The sequence below is a fragment of the Mustela lutreola genome, chromosome 16 (assembly GCF_030435805.1).
Source record: "Mustela lutreola isolate mMusLut2 chromosome 16, mMusLut2.pri, whole genome shotgun sequence".
Taxonomy (NCBI): Eukaryota; Metazoa; Chordata; class Mammalia; order Carnivora; family Mustelidae; genus Mustela; species Mustela lutreola.
Window position 1 is genome coordinate 58,718,027 of NC_081305.1, and position 25,553 is coordinate 58,743,579.

A 25,553-nucleotide genomic window follows, 5' to 3' on the forward strand; every position below is an offset into this window, starting at 1 on the left:
TGATAAATGAAGCGAACCACAAACAATCCTGAGTTTGGCTCCAATTGCGGCTCCTATAATAGGACCCGGATCCCCCTTGATGCCCCCCTGCCCCTTGCAAACATCGGGCCTCACCACTGTTTACTGGGTGAATAACTGGAGGGAAATCCTCAGCACTCGGGGCTTCTGCTGGGCTTTGAGCCCTGTGAGGGCAGGCCTAGGCTGTCTTGGTCCCTGCTGTGTAAGCAGACACCCCCACTGCCCACCAGCTTGGGGCTCAGGAAAAATTTGTGGAGTGACTGCATGTCCGTTTTTCTGCCAGTGTGTAAATGCAGGCTTCATCAAGGTCCACACTTCTGGATGTGTATGTTTTTGAAAGTCAGGAGTGTACAAAATTCCCAGAGGATAGAGCAATGACCAAGGCAGCTCTGGCTCTGACCTCACAAGGCTCAGTCCAGCAGAGAATAATCTGACTCCAGGCAGTGATGACCCATAATGGGCAGGGTTGGGGTGTGAGAGCTCAGGGAGCTGGGGGTCCCAGATGAGGTGGTCAGGGAGGGCTTCCTGGAAGAAGAGGCACTGGAACCACAATGTGGAGGACACATAGGATAAGGTAAAGTTATGTGCCCAAGGGTGTCCCAGGTAAGGGGAGAGCAGGGTCTAGAGGCAGAAGGTAAGCGATCATGTCAAGTTAAAACAAGGGAGATGCACCAGGCTGTAGGGGTTAGGCCTATCCCCTCAAGGTCTCGCTCATTAGTTAGGGGTCTGGCCTCTTCTCCCAAGGGTACTGGGAACCACAGTAGATTCTGGACAGAGGCCCAGTAGGGTCAGATTTGTGCTTTAGAAAACCCTCTGGGGTGCCTGGGTGGCTCAGTGGGTTAAAGCCTCTGCCTTCAGCTTAGGTCATGATCCCAGGGTCCTGGGATTGAGCCCCCCATCAGGTTCTCTTCTCAGCAGGAAGCCTGCTTCCTCCTCTCTCTCTCCCTCTGCCTGCCTCTCTGCCTACTTGTGATCTCTGTCTGTCAAATAAATAAATAAAATCTTAAAAAAAAAAAAAAAAAGAAAGAAAGGAAAAAAAGAAAACCCTCTGGCTGCTGAGCGAATGGGAGGGGCAGGACTGGGACAGAAGAGGGAACAGCCTGGACCAGGTGGTCTCAGGGGAAGTGAAGAAGTGAGGCTCCTGTGGGATGAGGGTGCGGGTTATAGCTGAGGGCCTTTGCCAAAGTCTTGGGCATGTGCCTGGAGGGGGAGCCCAGTGAGTCCAGGGGGCCTGAGAACCTCCCTGGTTCCTGGAGTCGCAGGATGGAAGCCCAGCAGGGCACTGGCTGGCAACTATGAAATGAGGCAGAGCAGGGGAGGGAGCAGAGTGGGTCCCTGGCTAGCTGAGGCGAGGAGGAGCCCGCTGTCCTGTGTGTGTACACCTGGGGCTCGGGGCTCTGTGTGTGCTAATGCCTCCCAGGAGCTCCCGGATTCCCCACCGGGCTCTGCAGGGCAGGGTGGCAGCTGGGGCCTGATGTGGTCCTCAGCCCCGGGGCCTCCTCTCCCAACAGTGTTGATGAGGCCACCTCCCAGAACAGTAAATCTGGACACGCGGGGTCCCTGCCCCTTGGAACACAGGGACACCCAGAGATCTATAAAAGTCCCATCTATAAAGTGGGTGAACAGTCCCAGCACCCAGGTAGTTGGGAAGACGCACGCGCCATGCACTGTCTTGGTCAGGTCCTCAGGGCAGGCAGCCCCGAGGATGCTCAGGTTGCCCCAACAGGTCGAGAGCTCTACAGCCAGGCACACCCCTCTGCCTAAGGATTCGCCCTGATACCCCTATTGCACCCTGGCCAGAGAGCTCACAGGCCCAGAGAAGCAAGGTTTATGTGTCCAGTGTGTGGGGCCCACTGAACAAGACATTCTGATGGGAAATGATCAGGACAGCAGGTGTCTACTTGTGAGGCCAGGAGACAATGAGTGGGCACAGGCAGGACACTGAGCCACGGCTGGCCAGACACAGCCTTGTTGTACAAGAAGGCCCCAGTGCATAGCTTCCCATTTGCAAAATAGGGACAGTTACAGAAGCCCCTCAGAAGGCTGCTGGGAGGGGAAAAGGGTAAGAAGGGCCTGGCCCCGAGGGTCCCTGTCTCCCACTTTGCTGTGTCTTGCACCCTGCAGGTCTCCCTCGCAAACCCAAAGAGAGCCACCCCCAGCCCGGGTGAAGCTATCTCCCGGGGGGTGGCAGAGGAAGGCAGGCACAAGTGGGGTTGCTGAGTTTAAGTTAAACACCCATATGAATTTATTAAATCCAGACTGTGTTAAAGGGCGGTGGTCTGGGAGGAGGGGCATGGCCAGGGGACAAGGGACAAGATGACAAATGGCCGTGGGCGTCCCACATAGGGGCCCCAGCCGCTCCCCCGCCGGGCCCCCCCATCTCGGCAGCGCCACGTCGCTTCACCATGATTCCCAATGGTGCTGGGCAGGCAGGGTGAGATGGCTAGAAACACAGAGGAACATACGGACAGACGGCGCCTCCACAGACAACGTTCCCTGGCCTGCCCCGGCCCCTGCAACACACGCTGGGCTCCGGCCCGAGGGGGGCCTCCTGCCGCCCTGGCCCGATCTGTCCAGGGAAAGGGTGACAGGGAGGGGAGGCGAAGGGGGCCGGGGCAGCAGGGGGAGGGGTGATGGTCACCAGGAGCCGGAGCGGAAGAGGAGGACCAGGGGCGGCTAATCCCTTTTCTTGTCCTCTGCTGGCTTTGGAGGGGCTTCCTGGGGCTCGCTGGTAGAGCTGGCCCCTGGGGTGGGCTTGGTGGGCAGGGGCGTAGAGGCCTCCTCCCTGGTGGCAGCAGCGGTTGTGACGGGGGCGGGGGCGGGGGCGGGGGCGGGGGCGGGTGGGGGTGGGAGGGCCCCTGCTGCTGCTGCTGCTGCTGTCGGGGCCTCGGCCACAGGGGCGGCTGCCGTCGGGGCCTCACCACTCATGCCAAACTCATTCACCCGTGTGGGGTCGACGCGGTAGATCCACCGTTGGTAGAGGTAGATGAAGAAGACCACATCTGGGGGCGGGGCAAGGGGGGCTGTGTGAAGGGAAGGGGCCCGCCCGGCAGCCCCAGAATGAGCCCTGAGGCCAGAGCAGGCACCCCCCTTGCCCCGCAGCCCTCACCGTCCCGCAGGCAGCCTATCCGGTACATGACGGGCATCTTGATGACAAAGGCAAACAGGTCATCGATGAAGGTGTTGAGGGCCTTGTAGGTAAGCATGCGCCAGGGCAAGTGGGCCACAGATTTGAGCTTATAGTTGATGAAGAGCTGCGGGGTCATGGTGATGAAGCCTGCGGTGATGACGGCAGGAGCCCCGTGAGCAGAGGAAGGGGTGCCCTGACCCCCAACCTCTCTGACTGCACATCCGGTCTCTGTCCCTGTGCTGTCCTCTGGCGCTGCCCTGGCCGCCCAGCAGCTCCCGCGCCCAGGCACATCTTACCGCCGCTGCCTCACCAGCCCCCCGGGCATCTTTTGGGCCTCGATGTGCATACCATCTCCCAAGAGAGGTCTCCAAAACCCCCTTAACTTCAGCCCCTCGTGGCACTTGCCACGTGCTGCAACATTCCTGTAGGCTCATCTACTCTGAAGGGGCCCTGAGGACAATGACTGAAACGCACTTCGCACGGCCTCATGGAAGTCCTCCCCAGCCCACTAGGCCAGGCACCCCTCCGAGGCTCCTCACTTGCCACCCCTGCCCACCCGGGGTCGTCCCTGTCTGGGGATAAGTCCCTCCTGCATGGGACCAGAGCATGAGGAGGGCAGGGCCAGGCTGACAGGACCCCAGCTGGCCCCCTGTGTCACCCAGTGTGGACCAGGGAACATGTGCTGCTGAGTCTGGCCCATGCAGGAGGGCTGAGAGTGGCGGGGGGCTGCTCACCGAAGGTCAGCAGGAAGCCATAGAGCATGCTGAGCACCCAGGAGTACCAGCCCTTGTGCTCCAAGTACAGGAGGCTGTAGACCGCATAGCAGCCCAGGAGCGGGAAGAGGATCCACGACAGGTACCGGAACGCCATCTGTGGGGCACAGGGCGGGGCTGGCACCCCTGCTTCCCACCCTCACCCACCCACACCTGGTCTGGCAGGCCAGACCAGGGGAATTTCCAGGTGGCCCTGGGAACTCTGGACTTGGACAGGAAGTATACACAGCAGGCCTGGAACCCTGGAGGGTGTGACCCAGGCCATAAAGAATGGACAGGCCCAGCAGTCGGCAGGCAGATGCCTCAGACCCCACCCACTGCCCCTCTCCTGGTCTGGGGTGTGTGGATGCTTGGAGACCCTCCCAGGGGCCCACTGTGGGGGACACTCACATCATCATATACTTTGGTCGAGGACTCGATGTACGTGGACTTGTCTTTGAAGGTTGGGCGGGGAAAGAGTCCTGCCACTTTGTGCTCCCGGTCCAGCTGCAGATAGGGAGGGAGGCTGTGGTCAGCTGCCACCCTGGCTCACACTCCCACGCCAGCTCTAGCCCCTGCCCTTCCTCACTGTTCCCAGTTCCCCTGCCCCACGAGTGACCCAAAAAATCCCCTGGTGCAAAAATCCCCTTGGTCCTGGGAGTGCGACAGGCATTGGGAAACCCCCAGGGGCCAGCTCCAGGGTCTGACTGGGGCAGACAACCCCCATTCCAAGCCCCCAGCGTCCCCCACAACAGCACAGTGGCCCGGCCTTACCCGGACGTCCATGACCTTGGTGATCTTCCAGAGGTCGATGAGGACCCCAATGAAGACGCTGACCTGGACCACGAAGTTGGTCTCGTTGTCCAGGATATAGAGAAGGACCACGAAAGACTGGAAAACGCCGAAGAAGACGGAGCGCACGGACAGGCCCTCCAGAGATTGCCGGCTGTTCCAAAACTGGATATCTGCGCAAGGGTTGGGGTGAAGCCGAGCTGGGGCACCTCTGAGTCCCTCCCGCAGCTCCCTTGGGTCCCGTCCTCCTCAGAACCCCAACATGGCCCTGGGTCTGCCAAGGGGGTGGGGTGCACACCACCACTCCCTTCCATGAAGAGTCTTTGCCTCAAAGGCGCCACCCAGAGCAGTCGACAGGATGGTGGCTGCAAGGACAGGGACAGGGACGGTTGCCCCTGCCATGTCCTGTGCTTGCCACACGCCAGAAGCAGAGGCTGGACAAGGAAGCCCCATTCCTCAGGTTGCGGAGCCTGCCCTGGCAGGATCTGGATGAACCAGGTGCTCACGACCCCAGAACCAGGCTGTCCACCTGGTGCCATGCTCCCTTGGACAGGAGGCTCTGGGACGTGTACTTCCAAGACCAGCTCCTCCAGCCCACCATTCTGAAATCCAGAAGGACCTCAGACACTCCTGGGGTGCAGATAAGGTCCTGACGTCTGGTCCCCAACCAGAACTCCTTCCCGTGCCCCTGGTGGAACCCCACCCACAGGGTCAGGCAATCCCTCTCTGAGCCCTGGCGTCCTGTGGGCCAAAGCAGGTACCAGCGCTGTCCAACTCCCGCGGCCACGGTGGCCGGCCTACCACAATGCCTGCCTTATGGAAGTGGAGCCAGGCCCAGGGTCACACAGGGCTGGCTCTGCGACGCGTGCAAGGCCGCCCAGCCACTCTGATTCCAGAGCTCTGACACACTCAGCAGGCTTGCCCCACCCCCCATCAGACCATCAAGCCCTGAGGAGACCTCAGGGGGACACTCCTAGAGCCCCCCCCAAGTCCTGACTGGGAAGAATGGATCTGGAGATGGAGTTCTGTTGGAGGCTGGTAGATAGGAGTCCTGCCTCAGACCAGGGAGGCAACAAGCACAGGGTGTAAAGGCGCAAGCGGCCCAGGCCCCCACTGGGTGACCTCGGGCAAGGGACCGTACCCTCTGTGCCCTTGTCTCTCAGGAGGAAGTGGGACCGCAGGCGACCTGGCTGGAAGTCAGCAGGCGTGGCCAGGCCCAGCTAACAACTCCCTCCCTCCCAGTGGGCAGCACCGCCTACTGTCCAGGTTGGATGTTAACAACTTCTGGAAGGCAATGCTCGATCGCAGCAGCATTGTCTTAATAATGCCAACACCCATGCGGGCTGCTGCTCGCACAAACTGTAGGGCAACAGGCCTCCCGGAGACCCGTGCCTCTCGAGGGAAGGACGCAGTGGCCCACACAGGCTTAGAGGGGGAAAGTGGGTGTCAGAGCCCCCTCCTGGGTCCCAGGAGGTCCTCACTTGGGAGGTGTGAGACTGTGGGCAAGTTACCCAGCCTCTCTGAGTCTCCACTTCCTCACCTGCAAGCACAGAAGCAATGACATGCATCCTCGTGGGGCCATGGGGACACCAAAAGCTGACCCACAAGGGCGCTAAGAAAAATGCCTGGCACTTAGCCAGGCCCCCCTCAAATGCTGGCCATCAGCACTGCTGGCCTCTGCAACCTAGGGGCCTTTTGGGGGCAGGGCTGTCACCACCCCACTCAGGTGGGCCCCATGCACTCAACCTTGAGGGGCCTCCCCCAAAGAAAAGCCTGCTGTGCAGGGCAGCAGGAGCAGCTCGGGGGCTTCCCTTGTTGATCGCAGCCTTGGAGTTCCCCGGCCCTGCTTCCTGGTGGCGCTATCCCGGCCTCTGCCAGAGCAGCAGGCCAGCTCCTTCCCTGGCACCACACCCGCAGGATGGGAATTTCTGGGCTGGGAGTTTCAAGGCCATTACCTTCCCCAGCTTCTCAGGCCTCTGGAGAGTGGGGCTGAGAGACCCCACATAGAGGGCAAGCCCCACCCCCACCCTCCTATCCCCAGCCCCCCATGGCCTCCCATTGGCCCCAGGATCCCACCCTACCGTTCTTGAAGGCCAGGAACTCAAAGACACTGTGCACGATGGACACAATGATGGTGAGCGCCAACAGGTAGGGGTTGGTCTCTAGGAGCGCGACCTGGAGGTAGGGGTGGGGGGCGAGGCCTGTGAGCACGGCTGTGCCCTTGCCCAGCGCTGACCACTGTGGCACCTTCATTAGCCAGCCCCGTTCTCCTTCCCATAGATCCCAGAGGCCCTGAGGCCTGGGGCACGGAGGGCCAGGCGAGTGCTGTGCAGACAGGCGGGGGGTGAGTGGGGAGGTGGAGAGACAGTGACAGGGCGAGAGGCAGGGCGACTGAGACAGATGAAGAGACAGCTAGGGTGAGGACTGGAAACTTAGCCCCGAAAACAAGCTCAGGGAGGCACAGACGAGTCTCCAGATCACAGTCACAGGCCAATAGAAAGGTGGGAACAGGGCGCCTGGGTGGCTCAGTGGGTTAAGCTGCTGCCTTCGGCTCAGGTCATGATCTCAGAGTCCTGGGATCGAGTCCCGCATCGGGCTCTCTGCTCAGCAGGGAGCCTGCTTCCTCCTCTCTCTCTCTCTGCCTGCCTCTCTGCCTACTTGTGATCTCTCTCTGTCAAATAAATAAATAAAATCTTTAAAAAAAAAAAAAAAAAAAGGTGGGAACAGATGATATTCAAGGCAGCAAGAGAGAGCCAAGACTCGGGAGTCAGAGCCCAGGGTCAAGGAGACAGGCTGGGGTGGAGACAGGCTGGGGTGGGACAGGGATGCAGCTCTAAACCTGAAGACCTGGCTGAGCCAATAGAAAAGCCATGATAAGGATGACAAGGAGGTCCCCAGAAAGCCTCAGAGACAGGACCGCCAGAGCCAGCCGGGGCCTACTGTGGGGAGGGGGCCCGGGAGGTTGTGAAACTGGGCAGGGAGGTTGGGCTGGAGGTCCCCAGGCTACTGGCGGGCCACTTCCCCTTCCCCTCGTGCAGCCCAGAAAGGGGCTGGAAAGCCCCCGTCCGGCCTCACCTTCACCGAGTCCTGCTCCTCATCTGACTGCTCATACAGCTCGTCCCCCAGGAAGTTCCAGGGCGACTTGGTGCTCTGGGCAGCGTAGAGCTGCCAGCGCCAGAGCGAGAGTGGGCAGAAGGAGACACGGAGCGGCAGGCTGGCCAGGCTCTCGTTGATGGGATAGTAGTCCTTCTGCAAGTTCCAGTAGTCGTTGAAGTAGATGATGGGGTAGTAGTCCCCACTCACGGCGTCAAACTTCACATCTGCGGGCACGTGGGGCAGGGGCACCGCTCAGCAGGGCCGGAGGCCCTCCAACTGGGTGGAGACATCCCTTGGGCCTCCAAGGCCAAAGGTGGCAGATTCAGATGTCCCTGGGGACCTCTGACAGAGACCAGAGAACAGGGGACGCCTCTCAGCTACACCATAGGGAGCTGAAGAGCTGCTTGACCTCCATGGAGGGGACAGGGTAGAGAGGGCCAGACAGGCCACACCTGAAGGGGCTGTCTGTGGCTCGGCTCCAACCCACAGCTGCCCTGCAATGGCCACATATCAGGGTTTTTTAAGAGAAGTTAGGAATCCAGGTTTCTCAGAGACGCCGTCCTGACTTCCAAAGTCAGCCACAGCTCATGGGCCAGGTGAGACTGGCCAGAGGATGGGTTTGGGCACCCGGGAGTCAGTGTGGAGGTCACCAGGAAGGACAGGACGGGGAGGAGAAACAGAGGAGTGCCAAGGGGGCAGGAGGGGAACAGGCAGGGAGCCTGGGAGTGGTAGAGACCCAGGCAGATTGCACAGGGAGTCAGGGCTGGGGCCCGGAGGGTGGGGCTCACACTGGTCCAGAGGCGGTGGCACACTGCCCTTCACCCACGGCGTGTGGTCGTCCACGATGTTGATGGTGATGTTGGGATGCCAGTGGGAGATCACCTCCACGGGCCCGTAGTCCTCAGCCCTCTGAGGGAAGATGGGGTGAGGCAGGGTTGGGGGAGGGAGGCCTCCGAGGCACCTTCCCGCTTCTCCCTATGGGCTCCCGTGACATTACAACAGCAGAAGGGCAACCCCCACAGTGACGGTTGCCCCACAGTGACAGCCGGCCAAGGGCTTACCCCAGATGATCCCCAGGCCGGCCTCCACAGCATCTCCCCACGCCCTCCCCCCAGCCACCTAACAGAGCAGGACACTGAGGCCCAAGGATGTGGACGGGGTCACATGCCAGGCTGCGAAGCCTGGCCTCATGACAGCACAGATGTGGGACCCACCCGCCTGTGCTTGGGGGCCACGCCTCCCATCCTGTCCCTCCCCTCGCCGAGGAGGAAGGAAGGCTCTCAGTGCCAGCACAGGCTCACAGCCCAGCGCCCCCCGCCTGCCACGTAGGATTCCTGGAGCCAGAGAGCCTGAGCAGCCCTGTCGGACCCTGGGGCCCTGAGCAGCCCTGTTGGACCTCACAGCCTGGCGCCCTCCCCCGCCTGCCACGTAGGATTCCAGGAGCCGGAGAGCCTGAGCAGCCCTGTCGGACCTGGGGCCCACTATCAGCTGCCGGCTCTGGGGCCCACCACATCCTGGATGTGACACTTGGGCCAAGTCTCCTTGTCTGAAGATGAAAACAGTGACAGGACCTTCTCGCCCGGGGCTGTTGGGAAGCACCTAAGCACCTGCTGCATGGCTGCTGGCTGCCACGCCCTCGCCCAGAACCGCCCTGTGCTGAGAGTTGGCCTGGATTCCCACCCAGCTTCCAGAGAGAGTGCGCCCCTGCCGGTGACCCAGCCTCCACAGCTGCTCTGCTCCGTGGCAGCGCCCAAGGGGGACCCTGGGGGCTGGCTGCGGGGCTGTGAAGGGCCCAGAGGCTTGCCCAAGGCCCCGCAGCCCCGCTCACATTCACCTTGATCATTTCTGGGTCGGCTTCCGTCTCTCCCGTCAACAGGTTCTTGGTTTTCTGGAATCGCCGGCGCTTGTATTTGTTGATCACTGTGGGAGAGAGGTGGAGGCAAGAGGGCAGGCAGGAGAGCTGGCACCAGCCACTCACTCATCTCCTGGCTGCACTCTTGCACCCCAAAACAAGGGGACAGCAACAGGAGCTGGAGAGCCTGAGCAGCCCTGTTGGACCTCATCCCAACCGTTTCACCATCTTGGCAGGGACACCAACACCTACCCAACAGCCCCAGGCAAAAACCTGGCATCTCCTCTCTCCAGAATCTGCTCCAAACACTCCATCGGCCATTCAGGGGAGAGCCCGCAGCATGCGACTCACCTCCAACCACTCCTCCAACCAACTGGGCCCCACCGCGGGCCGGCCATGGCGTCCCTCTCCCAACAGCCACAGTCCTCACCAGACTCCTAGTGGCCACTCTTGTCCCCACAACCTGCTCTCCATACAAACAACCATTCTCTTTTTTTTTTTTTTTTTTTTTAAAGATTTTATTTATTTATTTGTCAGAGAGAGAGAGAGCGAGAGCGAGCACAGGCAGACAGAGTGGAAGACAGAGTCAGAGGGAGAAGCAGGCTCCCTGCAGAGCAAGGAGCCCGATGTGGGACTCGATCCCAGGACAGTGGGATCATGACCTGAGCCGAAGGCAGCTGCTTAACCAACTGAGCCACCCAGGCGTCCCAAACAACCATTCTCTTAAACAAAGTGTCTGCTCATGTCCCAGAAGGCTCCCACTCCCCAAGCAGGGCATCTGCGATGCTCACCACGGCCCCACTGACTGCTATCCTTCTTCGCCCACCTCCTTCCTCAAATCTGCCAGCCCTGGGCCTTTGCATCCACCTGGCATGCATCCACCATGGCCAGAACCTTCCCAGTGGGCTCCCTCAAAGCCCTCCGGTCCCTGATGAACTGCTCCTCTTCTGCAGGCTTCCCTGCCCGCCCCACTCACCATTTCCATCTCCCTCACCACTTTTATTTTTAAAGATTTTATTTATTTATTTGACAGACAGAGTTCACAGGCAGGCAGAGAGGCAGGCAGAGAGAGAGGAGGAAGCAGGCTCCTGCTGAGCAGAGAGCCCAATTTAGGGCTCCATCCCAGGACCCTGAGATCACGACCTTAGCAGAGGCTTAACCCACTGAGCTGCCCAGTGCCCCTGCCCTCTCCACTTTTTATCCCAGATGCAAGTTCACCTACCATCAGCTGGCTTGTCTGCTCTCTGCCTGCTCCAGTCTGTGAACCCCACAACTGACAAGTAGAACCCATGAATAACAGAACTGGGGACAGCTCTGGACAAGGCCCGAGCCACCAATGTGAGAAATACCACACAGTGACTCCTGAGCCAGGAGTGTGCCGCACTTCCTCTTGCAGGGGCCAGGTGGACTACAGGCTCCCCGCCACCCTGCCAACCAACACCTGCCAGGAAAAGGAGGCCAGTACTTGCTTATGTCCCATCTCCCCTCCACCACCCTAGCCTGGTACTTTTCAGCTCTTCCTTACACTAAGATGAACCAAGGCCTCTGAGGCTGGGAGAGGTGGGGAAATGGGAAAGGGAGCTGGCCAGGAGCAGGGGCTCCAGGGTAACATCCTGGCTCTGTCTCCCTGAGGGACGCTGGTGAGTAGGCCACTTCCCTGAGCTTTAGTCCTTCCTCTGGGGAGGGGGGTTCAAAGCATGGCCCCCTCTTGGCAGGACCACTGTGAAGAGCTAGGCCAGGCAGCTGTCCCAGCGTCCCCGTCACATTTCCACAAATCACAGGGACCAGATCCCTCCACCAACCCCCAACCCCGAACCAGGACTCGGGGCTTTTGGAGTCTATGGATGAGCTCAAGTTCAAAAATGCTTCCGGGAATTGGGCTTCAGTTTCAGCCCAGGGCGTGCTGCTCTTTCTTGTTAACATGAATGCTACCCCCCATACTTCTACCATGTTTGTTCATGCGAGACCTTGCCCCCACCTCCGGGGAGCACAGGAAACACCAGAGGGTGGGCATCCTGGAGGAAACCTTGCAGGAGGACGCGCTCTGCTGCTGTTCCACACCTGGGAGAGGCTGTCTGGGGAAGGGAGGAGCTGTACGCAGCCCAGCCCCAGGAGCAGAGAGGCTTTGGCTCAAGTGGAGAACATTCTACAACTGGGGAGCATTCACACTGGATTGCAACATGAGGTGGACCTGGTTTCTGTCAGGGGGAAGAATCACCTTTTTCTCAGTTACAGCTTCTAGAACTGTACCAGCCAGTAAAGTCGTGGCCCCGTGAGGCTACGGACACTGACCATGTGGCTAGTCCGAACCAAGATCAGCTGTGAGGGCAAACATACAGTGGACTTCGAAACTTAATGCAAAGAAGAATGTAAGGTATCTTGCTAATTTTTTACACTGATTATGTGTTGAAATGACAACATGTTGACTTCAATGGCCACTAACTAGAGTGCATAATGGATGTGCGGGGCTGGCGTTGTATCTATGGGACCATGCTGCTCGAGGCACTGACTACGGGCCCTTTGGGGAGAAACGGGGCTTCTCTAATCCCATATTCTCGTTCTTCCCTCTGGACTCGGCGTGTGGCCAGCTAGAAGTCTCTTCACGTCCTGCTCCAAGAGGTCCCAGCTGAGAAACGGGAGGAGGAGGCCTGGAGGATCCTAGTGGGCTTTTCGGATCCGGGGGCTGCAGATCCTCCTTTGCAGACCACGTCAACATGTGTCACACTGACCATAGCTGTGACCTCAACCATGCCTTGCTACAGACCATGCTCACCAAAGGCCGAACCACAGAAGAGAACAGTGGCGTCGATCGGGGGCACATGGGATGCCAGTGAGCAGCCGCTCCCCTGGGTCACGGCCAAGGCAACCTCTGAGGCGTCAGGCACATTTAAGCAGGATCCCTGCTCCATGCCGCTCAGAGGACCGTGGCTGTGGAGACTACCCGTGCAAACCACACTTGGCTGTGCTCGCCTCTGCCTACAGACCCCGCCAATGGATGCCACCTGGGCAGATCATCCCAGAGATCACAGCCCACAGACACGCTCATAGAATAGGGCTCGACACCCACAGGGGACTTTTCCAGACCAGCCGTGGAGGCTGATACAGGTTCACCAACTGTTTTTTTTGTCTACTACAGAGGACAACGAAAAAATTATCATCATTTGGGATATTTTTATACCCCCGAAATTAGGGAAGGCCTAACCCATCCAAGCAGAGGCCCCGCACAGAAACAGCCAGAGGGATGGCAGCTAAATCCCCAGGCACAAGGAGACAAAAGCGAGGCGGGCATACGGGATTCATGGTGGGGCAACGGGAACTTTCTGAGGGAGCCGCTGATTGAGTCTCTAGATCTGCTGAAACGCAAGCATGGAGAGAGATCCCCAGGGCTGCCAGTCAGGAGACAGTGGACTCAAGGACAAAGAGGGAGGAAAAGCATACAACTACGACTGATCCAAACAAGAAGTTGGACTGGAAGGGGAAAAGGACTCCAAAGCCAATAAGCCACGTGCTCCAAAGCACCTAAACACTGAATATTTAGCTCCTCAAAATCGCCTTCCTGGGTTGGGGTTCTCTCTTCCAAAGGGGAAAGTCCAGAGAAAATACATCAAACTGAAAAACCAAGCAACTGCAGTACAGGCTGGTCTGGGGGAGCTCCGGAGGTTACGCAAGAGAGAAATAGTGAGGGAGCTTGAGGGCGATGGCTGTGGGGGGTGGGGCAGCAGAGGGAGGCAAGGGGTGCACAGGAGACTGAGGACTTGCACAGTCTTATTGAATTACTTGAATTTTGAACCATGGCTGTTCAAGAACAGATGAAATGAATGCGACGCTCTGGGCAGAGAAAACCCCCGGTCGCTGCTGAGCCACGTTAGAGGTCACAAACGGTTCGCCCTGACCCAAGGCTTCCTGGGGTCGCTCAGTCTCTGGGGTTTGTGCTCGCCGTCAGGATGGTCGGGTAGCCAGCCGGAGAGAAAAGGGCGGACCTCGTCTGGCTGTACAGTCCTCACAGTGCCCTCACAAGGGACACACCGAACGGGCCACCCGGGAGCCAGGCTCTGCTGCACAAGGCCCCCCGAGGGCGGCGCATTTGCGAAGCTCCTGTTCGCACCGTCCGGGGTGACACAGACGCATTTACAGACCTCACACGGGATCCAGCAGGGCCGAGGCCCTCCTGTCTGCCCTGCGCACTCCTTCTGTTGTTCCGTCACAGACCATCCTTGAGTGTCTGCTCTGACCAGGCCCGGCAGCGAGCACGAGCCGGACCCACTCTTCTAGGAACACTGTCCCCTGCCCTTCAACAGTCCCTTTCTCTGCCTGCTCTTTGCCTCCTCTCCCGTCCACGCACAGGTGTCCATAGAGGCACAGAAGGTAGATGGGGCTTGAGCCCAGCCCACCGACCCCAGCCTCCCTGGGCCAGGGCCTCCCACCTGCCCTGGTGGGCCTGGCACGGGGCGGGGGTGAGGGGTGGGGTCCCTGCCGCACAGCAAGGGTGCTTACTCCGTGACATGTGGACCGTGGCGAGCCGGCGGTAGAGGGCCTTCTGCCGGGGGTCTGGGTGGAAGCCACTCTTGGTGAAGTAGACGTGGATGTAGATGGAGCCATTCTGCTGCACGCTCTGCAAGGCGGGCCAATGGGAAAAAAAGACACGCTGAAGCCCCTCCCGGCACTAGGCCCCGCAGTCTCACCACCCTGGGCTCCCTGAGACTGAGAGCGTGGGTGGGCCGTGGAGCTGAGCAACCAAGAGCAAACTGCTCACGTCAGACCTGCCGAGACAGTCCCGGCAGGAGCACACGCTGGCTGTGGGAACCCCAGGCTCCATCTCGCCCAGCTGGGCCTCCACACCTGCCTGTGCCCTGCAGGTAAGCAGCACCGGGAAGACTATCTGAGAGCACCCAGGAGGTCGATAAATGCCAGTCATCACCGCACTTGACAGTAAAATGAAGGCCAGGGCCCCGCTCCAAGCACTTCAGGTGGTCTCCCCCAAACCCAGCGCACTCACGTGTGTGTAACCGACACACATAAGCCTGACACTTCGTGCGGTGTGACGACCCCTGTTTTCCAGACGAGGCCACAGGCCTCACACAGGGATTGTGTAACATGGTGAATGAGTGGATATGAACCCAGTCTGTGGGGCTCCTGTGCGGCTCTGCCTCTCCCCATCTGCCTCTCCCCTGTGCCTGTCACCTACTATCTCCCCGGGACCAGGACTAGTCTCACCCCCACTTGTTACAGATGAGGAAAGCCAAGAGGGTGGCCATTTGCCAGAGACCCCAAGGGGACAGCCAAGGCCAATCAGAGGCCTCCGTTGGAGCTCCATTCAGAACTTGGATTTACTTGTCCCCCTCACTTCCCTGCCTTTTAAGCCCACCTCTGTGCTCATCATAGTTTGTATAGTTTACTGTTTTAACACCTTGGGACAGTGTGTGTGGAGGGGTGATGGGGTTGGGGGAGGGAGGAGGGGTTCTTAGTTGGCTGGGGAGACTTGCCCCTTCCAGGGTTCCGAATTCCCAAAAACAACTCACCTGCCTTTGAACACATCTTTCGAATGCAAACCAGCCAATCCCAAGCCCACACTCCACCTACTCCCTTGATCTAAAAACTCTTATACAGGGGCGCCTGGGTGGCTCAGTGGGTTAAGCCGCTGCCTTTGGCTCAGGTCATGATCTCAGGGTCCCGGGATCCAGTCCCACATCGGGCTCTCTGCTCAGCAGGGAGCCTGCTTCCCTCTCTCTCTCTCTGCCTACCTCTCTGCCTACTTGTGATCTGTCTCTGTCAAATAAATAAATAAAATCTTTTAATAAATAAATAAATAAATAAAAAATAAAAACTCTTATACACTAAGCTTCCCTAAATCACCCAGGACAGGGTACATGCAGCTGGAGACCACCCCTCTAGCTGAGAGCCCACCGACATCTGACATCTGAAGGAGCCAGTTCTAAGCTGTTTCCCCTGCCTGCCTTGATTTTCCCACAGAAACCCCAGGAAAGGCTCTGGCCAGGCTCCACCCCCCACCCTCCCGCCCTTTCACTTCTGACCAAACCTGGTGCTTCCCCTGTGGCTCCTCATGGGAAATGCAAATAGTGAATTAGAATCAGCCACAACTGAGCCACCTCCCGCCCCAAAGCCGGGAAGGGGGGGATAGACTGGCATGCTTAGGAATGGCTTCTACCATCCAACTTGCTGCCCTTCCTGGGACTGCATCTCAGGGAGGGCTCTAGAGGCTGGCCGGAAGTCTCGGTGGAACCGCTCTGGGCAGAGTTATCCCACCTGCCTCAGAAAGACGGGAGCCCAGACCCTGCTTCTAGGCACCCAGATGGAGCAAACATGCCCCCTGCCCCAGGGGCCGAGGAGAAGACCTGCTGGGGAGAAGTGAATGAAAGGGTAGCCCCAAAGAGATATCAACACCCACTGATTCATCACATTCACTGACTGATGTATTTGCTGATGTACTGGTCCTATGCTGAGCAGAGCTGGGGACGCAACGGTGACCAAACCAGCTCTGGGAGTGACAACCCAGAGGGCAAAGGCCTAGATGCAGAAGCCCAGAGAGGACCCACTGCCTGAGCTTGACTGTCAAGAAAGGCTTCCTATAGGAGGCAGGATTTGAGCCTGGGGATGCCAGAGTCCAGAGCACCTGAGTTCAAATCTCTCTCTCATAAGATCTCTTACCTTTTATGTCACCCAAGCTCTCTGTACTTCAGTTTCCTTATCAGTCAGTCACAGAGGATAGGGGCCACTTCCTAAGGCAGCAGGGAGGTTCCCACCGGTCAGCCTAGCTTGATGCCCTACACAGTAAATGCTCCATCGGTATTAACTACTACTTTCAAACAGGGCTGCCTGGTCCACCCCCAAGGTCAGTTCCTAATCCTTTCCTGGTTTAAAGCACAGGTTTACATGCCCTTGGAGGTAGCTGGGAGGATCCGAGGCCAATTACAACCCTATTTATATTTTTCAGATGGGGAGGCCAAGGCCCAGAGACCTCCGGGGCCTCCCTGTGGTCACAAAGCATGGGAACGGCAGCAGCGCCAGACTCAGAGCCCAAACTCAAGCTGCAGGACCAGAAGCCGGTTCAAGAAGAGGTCCTCCAGCAGGAACAGCACAGCCCTGGAACCCAAGCCCGGGAGCCGCCTGCACCTGTGGGATGTCAAGCTCGGCGAAGTGCTCGTAGCAGCCGTCAGAGTTCTCGCCGCTAGTCCAGTCGCCGTACACGAGGTCATGCTGCTCCCAGAAGAGCGCTGACGTGGCGTTAAAGTCTGTAAAGTGCTCGTGCTCGGAGATGTACACGTGCAGGTTCTGCGGGAAGGGGAACCGGGCAGGGAGGGAGCTCAGGGCTGCTGCTGAGGGCCTCGGACGGTGGCCGAAGAGCGAGCAGACCAAGAGCCGGGGCAGCGGTCAGCACACTAAGATGACCGATTGTGCGCGGGGAATGGAGAGGGGGCCAGGGAAGAACAGCAGCCCCGGGCGGAGAACCCGGTGTCTCTTTCCTCCACCCCCCACCACGGCTGTCCTGGTCTGAGTCTGTGGCATTCGTGAGCAAAATAACACTGGAAGGATGACTGGCCTGCTAGCTAGAAATCGGGCTCGGCACCGAATGGCCTTGGTCGGTAGGGCATGCAAACTGAATTCGAGCCCCATTGTTTTTACTTTAAAAACAACAAAACAAAGGTAGAATTTGGGGTCAGAAGGGATCAAATCTCCTTGAAAGGTCTTCTTCCTTCTCTTACAGCCTGCTTGGTCGGAGCTCTGCAGGCTCACAGAGAACGCCCAGCAGAGAGCTGTGAGGGGGTTAATGGACTCCGGAAAAGCCGGGAGAATGGAGAGCCAGCCCTCAGCACCCTCCCTTCTCAGATGCCCGTGGCCGTCTCCGAACAGAGCCCCGAAGGCCCATGGACAGCCTCTCTGAGCAGTGGTCACCCTCCCCAACTGGCATGCTGTGCAGTCGGGGTTCCCAGAGCTGCAGAGAAGCGAGAGGCAGGAGAAATCTCAATTACTGGGGTCTGGGCACTCACTGCAGGGGCTCTTGAACCCCAAGCCCCGGCCCCTTGGGACCCGGCAGGACAGCATGCGCCTCCCTCTTCTCGCTCTCAGGGGCTGCTCTGCCTGGCTCCCCACTCTCTCTCTCCCCCACTCCTTCCCTTCCCGTCCCTGCACACCCCCCTGGGCAACTTGTTTTCTTCTTCTCCCTGTGCAACTTTTAAGACCTGATCGTACTTTGGAAATAAAATACATAAGGATGCCGTTAGACAGTTTTTCAACAACTGAGTGAACCCTTCTCTGTCCCTCTTCCCCACAAACCTAAAGAAAGAATTTACTTTCTCCTCAGGGTGCTGCTAGAACGACACCGGTCTCAGGGGCTAAGGACGGATCCGGATCTCCTCAAGCCCAGACCTGTGCCCAGCTGACAGCGACCAAGGACGGGTCCGTCCCAACGGCCCACGTCACCCCCTAACACCCTCCCCTACACAGTTGTCTCCCGAGTCTGGCCTCCCAGCCAGCGGTTACCATTAAAGTGTCTTTGGGGAACAGGTTGCGGCTGGCGACGCGCGGGGCTCCTCCAGGGCCCGACTGGTCCTGAGGGGCCGGCCCTCGGCGGAACCAGCTGCTGATGACCCAGATGATGAAGATCCTGTGGAGGTGAGCAGAGCAAACCGTGAGGCCCGTGCCTTTTCTTTCCAGCGTGGGCCCACCCGACCTCCTTCTTACACAGCACACACTGGGGGCCTAACCCGGGGCTGGCGACCAAGGAGGGAGGGCCCCTAAGAAGGCAGTCACCAGGCAGGTGAGAAGACAAGATGCCCCCAGACACCATGCCTGGGGTACCGTCCCCGATTCCATGCAGACCCCCGCCCCGTGAGTCCCCCAGAAGTCCCCGGTGGTCACAGGGCTGCAAGACTCAGACCTTACAACCTCGGACCTAGGAAACCGAGTATGCCAAGCCCCGGGAATCCCAAAGCCAGAGAATGCTAAGAATCTGGAATTTCAGCATTTTAGAGGCGCAGTACCTTTGAGAGCAACATTTTAGGACTTAAAATCAACTGAACGCTTGAGAAGGGGGCTAGGAAGTAAAATTAGTCCCAATCTGTGGTTAATATTGGCCTAGGCTATTCAGACCAACACTCCTGTTGAAAACAATCAACTGGACGGGGCGCCTGGGGGGCTCAGTCCGTTAACAGTCTATCTTCGGCTCAGGTCATGATCCCGGGGTCCTGGAATTGAGCCCCACATCGGGCTTCCTGCTCAGTGGGAAGCCTGCTTTTCTCTCTCCCTCTACCTGTTGCTCTGACTACTTACGTGCACCTGCACGCTCTCTCAATAAATAAATCTAAAAAAAAAAAAGGGAAACCACCAAGTGGAAAAACTTAGTAAAAATGAATATACTAAGAACATATCAACATTTATATATCCTGCTATAATAAGATTATATTCTGCTCACATATGTTCTCATGTACGTTCTTTATCAAGTTTACACATGAGTAGGGGTGCCTGGGTGGCTCAGTGGGTTAAAGCCTCTGCCTTTGGCTCAGGTCATGATCCCAGGGTCCTGGGATTGAGCCCCACATCGGGCTCTCTGCGCGGCGGGGAGCCTGCTTCCTCCTCTCTCTCTGCCTGCTTCTCTGCCTACTTGTGATCTCTGTCTGTCAAATAAATAAATAAAATCTTAAAAAAAAAAAAGTTTACACATGAGTATACGTAAGTACATATTCTTAAAAACACTAAATAGACAAAACTATAGATTTACCAGGTAAAAACTGAAGGGAAGACTGGAACCAAAAAAGTAGAAAGAAGTTTCTTTTTTGTGTCTGAGGACATTTGCTAGGTATGTTGATGGGTAACAGAAATGTTAGCCGAGGGCCCACATCAGGTAACTAGAGAGCCTCCATACAAGAAGCTAAGACCCCACGTGGTACCACACCCAGGACTAGGGGACGCAGGCAGGAGCTAGTCTTCCCCGGGAGGCACCAGGTAGTCACAGCCAGAGCCTTGAACCTGGTGCAAGGAAACCCTAGATGGATGCTGCCAGCCTTGCTTAGAGCTAGGAGTGGACACAGGGTGAAGTCCTGGCCAATAAGATGTAAACACCATGTATTGTGCTGGGCTTTGGAAAAGTGTCTTTAAAGAGACAAAACATGCCTCCTTGATTTCTTCTTCCCTCCTAGAAGGCAGATGTGATGGCTGGATCTTCAGCAGCCATCTTAGGCCATGCAGCTACGGGGTAAAACCCAGCGAAGGTCAAACAAAAAGCAGGAAAGAATCTGGGTTTCAGAAAACTGGAGAATCCTGGTTTAAGTCCAGAACAGTATATGAGAGAGAAATAAAAAACTGCTATTGCGTTAATTCAGGTCACTCAGACACATGCTGCTATGTAATTACTAAATTAGACGAGTACTTATTAATTACTATGAGAAGCAACACAGCAGAGGTTGAGCGCTCGGCCTCTAAGCTGCTATACGTGGTCCTGAAGCCCAGCTCTGCCTCCTGTCAACCGTGTGACCTCAAGTAAGACTCTTAACCTTTCCAGAGCTCCGTTTCCTCCCCAGTTAAAATGGGAATAATGACACCATCTACCTCATGGGGTTGTTCATAAGCATTAAATACATGGATGGCTATCTGTATCTCTATCTAAGTACATGCACATATGCACCCATGATAAATATATGCCGTCTAGAACGAAGCCTGGTACGCACTCATAAGTACTTCTGAAGTGTTTCATCACAGGAAAAGATGCAGACAAACTCTCCGGAATGGAAAAATACTACAAGGGAATTCTAGTGTAGGTGGATCCCAAACCACACAGAGGGGCAGGATCAGGCACAGGAACTCATCTTGGCCTGTAGAAGCTCCGGAGCCCTGGGGTCTGGGGTCTCAGGGGCCATGGCCCTGCTGAGCCATCTGCTGCCTCCCCAAGAAGTCCCTGATGCACACGGCTGAGGAAGGTCTGGAACTGGTAATCTCAGGGGAACCCTCCACCTCCAAGAGAGGCTCCCATATGCCAAGGGAGGGTATGGGAGCAAGGACACCCAGTGGCAGCCTGGCCCTGGCTTAGTGTGTGGCCTGTGGGAGTCCCACTCCCTCTGGGCTTCTGGGTCCCCATGTGTAAAACAAGGCTGATGGGACCAGATGTCTTTTAGGGATTCCAGATCCCCAGTTCCCTGAAGAGCACCTGTGTGACCTACACGCCCCCAGTTTTGTGGATCCTCTCAGACGGCACATGGCCACATGCCTCCATCCACACATTCCAGGCCAGGAAGCCCTACCCTCTGACAACAGGCCTATAGGGGAACTGGCACTCCCCTAATGCTTTCAACTTCCTGGCTCAGCAAAAAAAAGAGACTTTGGATCTTCTGTCCCACCCCACCTAGGTATCCTAGGTTCCCGGGCTCAGAATTAAGTTAAATAGATAAAAAGACAGAAACAACACTTTCCCATCTCATCCATTTTCCCACCCGGTTCCCGTCCCATCCCCCACGCCAGGTAACCAGGGGTGTATCATGAAGAGGTGGTGAATCCCAGACTCCACCCTCTCTCCCCCAAAAAGTCCATTCTCACGCAATCGAAGCTTTGTAGAGTTCCCAGGCACCTGAAAACAAACCCTGAGCCCCGCTCTCAGAGTGCCAGACAAGATGGTCTCCGGGCCCCCAGCCAGGCGGATGCTCGGTGCGGCCTGATTCTAAGGGAGGAAATGAGCCTCCGTTGGAAGTGTATTAAAAATGTCTATCAGAAGGAAGTGCCCTTCTGTACTGATGTGGAAAGATTTCTAAGATATACTGTTAATGAGAAAAAATCAAGGAGCAGAACTGTGTAAAACAGGCTGCTCTTATGTAAAAGTGAAGGGAAAGATAAAAATAATCTTTATCCGCAGCTGCTTGGAGCATGGAAAAAAAAAAAAAGAAAGAAACGAAACACATAGGTAAGAAAACTCCAGGTGCTTACTGGACGTGGCAGGGGAGAGTGGAACAGAGAAGGGAGAGGGAACAGAGGCCCCGCCGTGGAAGAAGGTTGGAACATGTCAGGCATGGCGCCCAAGAGTCCGGGCGGAACACTGAAGAATTTCGCGTCCTGGGTGGCACCACTGGAGGACGCCGGGCCGGCGGGCATGGCCCACACCAAACTGTGAGGGCTGACTGCATCTGGGATGGTGGGCTGTTGTCTTTTTTTCCTCCAGCTGTTTTTCTTTGTAATTTTCTAAGGTTTTTTTTTTTTTTTTTTTAAAGATTTTATTTATCAGAGAGAGAGAGAGAGCAAGCACAGGCAGACAGAATGGCAGACAGAGGCAGAGGGAGAAGCAGGCTCCCTGCGGAGCAAGGAGCCCGATGTGGGACTCGATCCCAAGACGCTGGGATCATGACCTGAGCCGAAGGCAGCTGCTTAACCAACTGAGCCACCCAGGCGTCCCTCTAAGGTTTTTTTTTTAACATCAACAACAAAAGTGATCCTGGCCAAATTCTGAGCAGATACCAGAGTCTCATAGCATCCCTTCGTGATCTGCGAGCTAACTGGCAGGATTCTGAACTCAAGATGGAAACTCAGACACAAGAGGGACCATCAGCCCACCTGCACACACGGTTCGGAGGTGGGGGGACTGAGACGTTGGAACAGACCTGTGCTCCTACACAACGTCGGACTCTAGCAGGCACTTCCACGGCATCCCCCCTCCCCCATTTCTGGAGCTGATCCTCTGGTGTGGACAAGCAGGCTGTTCTCAGTTTTTCTCTCTTCTGAACAACTGTCTGTGAGCAACCATCTACAATCACACTGGAGGCAAACTGCACGTGCATGCTCATAGGACGGCCCCCGATCTGCGACACTTCTGTTACTTTCTTCTTTCTATGTATCTGTATTCTTTGATTTTACTCTCTATGATAAGTGTGTATTATTCATAAATTTATAAGTTTAGGGGAAAAAAAAAAACAAACAAGTAAGACAGCCTAGAGGAGACACATAGTTGGCCACCCAAACCACCCTCTTCTTCCTCGGGAACAAAATTCCTGCTTTCAGCAGGGTACGAGATTTCCCAGAATAAAGACCACATCTCCCATTTTGGTGGCAAGCTACGGCCATGTGAGGCCATCCTAGCCAAGGGAGGGCTCCTTTAAACAACTTGGCTGTGCAAGGATGTGCAGGAAAAGGAACCCTCTTGCTCCGCTGGTGGGAAAGGATATGGTGACAGCCACGTGCACAACAGCACGGAGGGTCCCCCAAAAATTAAAAACAGAACTACCGTAGACCCAGCAACGGCGCTACCAGGTATTTACCCAAAGAATACAAAAATACTGGGGCGCCTGGGTGGCTCAGTGGGTTAAGCCGCTGCCTTCGGCTCAGGTCATGATCTCAGGGTCCTGGGATCGAGTCCCGCATCGGGCTCTCTGCTCAGTGGGGAGCCTGCTTCCTCCTCTCTCTCTCTCTGCCTGCCTCTCTGCCTGCTTGTGATTTCTCTCTGTCATATAAATAAATAAAATCTTAAAAAAAAAAAAAGAATACAAAAATACTGATTCAAAGGGATACATGCACCCTGATGTTTACAGCAGCATTTACAACAGTGAAATTCTAGAAGTAGCCCAGGTGTCCACCAACTGATGGACGAATGGACAAAGAGGTGATGCGTGCAGGTAAGCGCGCACTGGAATATTACTCAGCCATAAAAAAGAACAAAAGCTGGCCCTATGCCAAACACGGATGGAACTAGAGTACTAGGCTAAGCAAAGTAAGTCAGAGAAGGACAAATACCACGTGATTTCACTCCTCTGTGGCATTTAAGAAACAAAACAAACAAGGAAAGGAAAAAAACAGAAAGAGAGGGAGGAAGAGAGACAAACCAAGAAACAGACCCTTCATTACACAGAACACATGCTGGTTAGCAGAGGGGAGGTGGGTGAGAAATGGGAGAAACAGGTGGCGGGGTCGAGGGTCACAGGTGCACAAGCACACCTGTGATGAGCACCGGCTGACGGATGGAACTGGCGAGTCACTGTAGGGTACATCTGGAACGAATACTCTACAGGTTAACGAACGGGAATGAATGAATGAATGAATTTATCTTTAAAGATTTTTATTTATTCGACAGACATAGATCACAAATAGGCAGAGAGGCAGGCAGAGAGAAGGGGAAGCAGGCTCCCCGCCGGGCAGACAGCCTATTGCAGGGCTCGACTCCAGGATCCTGAGACTATGACCTGAGCCAAAGGCAGAGGCTTAACGCACTGAACCACCCAGGCGCCCCAACTAACTGGAATTTAAATAAAATCTTAATTAAACAAACAACTCTGCCAAGAAATTCCTCACAACTAAGGAGAGAAAAAGTCTGGGGCGCCTGGGAGGCTCAGTCGTTAAGCATCTGCCTTTGGCTCAGGTCATGATCCCAGGGTCCTGGGATTGAGGCCCACATCGGGCTTCCTGCTCAGCCTGCTTCTCCCTCTCCCGCTCCCCCTGCTTGTGTTCCCTCTCTCTCTGTCAAATAAATAAATAAAATCTTTAAAAGAAAAAAAAAAGAAAAGCCTGCTTAAACACACAGCCTGTCTCTTGAAAACATTTCACTACAATACATCTCTGGACAGACAAAGAAATGTCCATTTTGCAGGTGGGCAAAAAAGGCCCAGAGCAGAGAAGGGAACTGTCCCTAGGTCCAGGCCAGCAGAGGCAGAACTCAGCCTCAGGTATAGCTCCCCATACCCACCCAGCATCTCCCCAGGGCCTCGGTCAAGGGCCGAGCTTCCAGAAGGCATGCCCTGGCTCCCACGACCCAGGGAAGAACCATCTGAATGCACACACACAAAGATCACCAACAGCCAGGCACGAATGCACAGCCTATAGGATTCCAGTTATATGAGGTAAGTAGAACAGCCAAGTTCATAGCGACAGAAAGTAGAATGGTGGGTGCCAGGGGCTGGAGGGAAGGCAAACGGAGGGTAAGTGCTCAATGGACATAGTTTCAGTTTGGGGAGATGAGAAAGTTCTGGAGATGGAGTGGTGGTAATGGTTGTACAATTGTGCACTTAAAAACAGGTTTTAAAATGGAAGGTTTTATGTAATGCACGGGTTGGGGCTAAACTGCGTGTGTGCCCCTGTTCCCTCCCCCTGACCCCCGTCCCAGGCCAATTCATATGCGGAAGTCCTAACCCTGAGCACTTCAGTGACTATGTTTGTATTATTTAAAGAGGTGATTAAAGCTAAGTGAGGTCACTAGGGTGGGCTGGTGACCTTATAAGAGACTAGGACACAGACACACACAGTGGAAGGCCATGTAGGGACATAGGAAATGGCCATCTACAGACCAAGGACAGAGGCCTCAGAAGAAACCAGACATGCTGACACCTTGATCTCAGACTTGTTGCCTCCAGAACTGTGAGGAAATAAATTTCTGTAGCTTAAGTCCCCCTGACCCCTGCCCCTAGCCTGAGCCATTTGTTATAGCAGCCCTAGCAAATTAATATGTATTTTAGGGAGCCCTGGCTGGCTGAGTTGGTAGAGGATGGGACTTTTGACCTTGGGGTCATGGGTTCAAGCCCCACATTGGGTGTAGAGAGTACTTAAAAATAAAATCTTAAAACAAAACAAAACAAATAAAACCCCACAACACTGTATTTTACCACCACAAGAAAACTCTATCATATTAAAAAAAAAAGAAACAGATCTCCACTAACAGGGTGCTGGTTCATCCCAGTGACTTTTTCCTTTTCTTCTTCAAACTTTCCTGACTTGATTTTTTTTCAGTGAACAAAACCAACCGCTATGCGCTCACCTGAACAGCACGCCTTTGATGACCTGCCAGGCATTGGGTGCTGGCTGGGGTGGTGGGTTCTGTGGCTGGGTCTCTGCCGGCGGGTCCCTCCCGATGCTGCCATTGCTGGTCACCTGCAGGAAACAGAGACACACGTCAGGAGGGAAGGTGCCACCTGAGGCATGGGGGTGGTCTGAGGCC

General features: G+C 56.1%; 1 protein-coding gene across 1 annotated transcript in view; it reads right to left on the reverse strand.

Moving 5' to 3' along the window:
- Nucleotides 1-2,239: 2,239 nt before the first annotated feature.
- CLPTM1 (CLPTM1 regulator of GABA type A receptor forward trafficking) overlaps nt 2,240-25,553 on the reverse strand; it is a 29,981-nt gene continuing 6,667 nt past the window's right edge. Inside the window, exons 2-14 of the mRNA XM_059152194.1 lie at nt 25,374-25,486; nt 18,140-18,263; nt 16,772-16,930; nt 14,135-14,252; nt 9,623-9,708; nt 8,577-8,697; nt 7,768-8,012; nt 6,774-6,867; nt 4,675-4,865; nt 4,312-4,407; nt 3,883-4,018; nt 3,128-3,295; nt 2,240-3,020 (exon numbers count right to left, since the gene is read on the reverse strand). Coding sequence (XP_059008177.1) covers nt 2,695-3,020; nt 3,128-3,295; nt 3,883-4,018; nt 4,312-4,407; nt 4,675-4,865; nt 6,774-6,867; nt 7,768-8,012; nt 8,577-8,697; nt 9,623-9,708; nt 14,135-14,252; nt 16,772-16,930; nt 18,140-18,263; nt 25,374-25,486 — 1,977 coding nt within the window. The 3' untranslated portion in view covers nt 2,240-2,694. The remainder of the gene's footprint in view (nt 3,021-3,127; nt 3,296-3,882; nt 4,019-4,311; nt 4,408-4,674; nt 4,866-6,773; nt 6,868-7,767; nt 8,013-8,576; nt 8,698-9,622; nt 9,709-14,134; nt 14,253-16,771; nt 16,931-18,139; nt 18,264-25,373; nt 25,487-25,553) is intronic.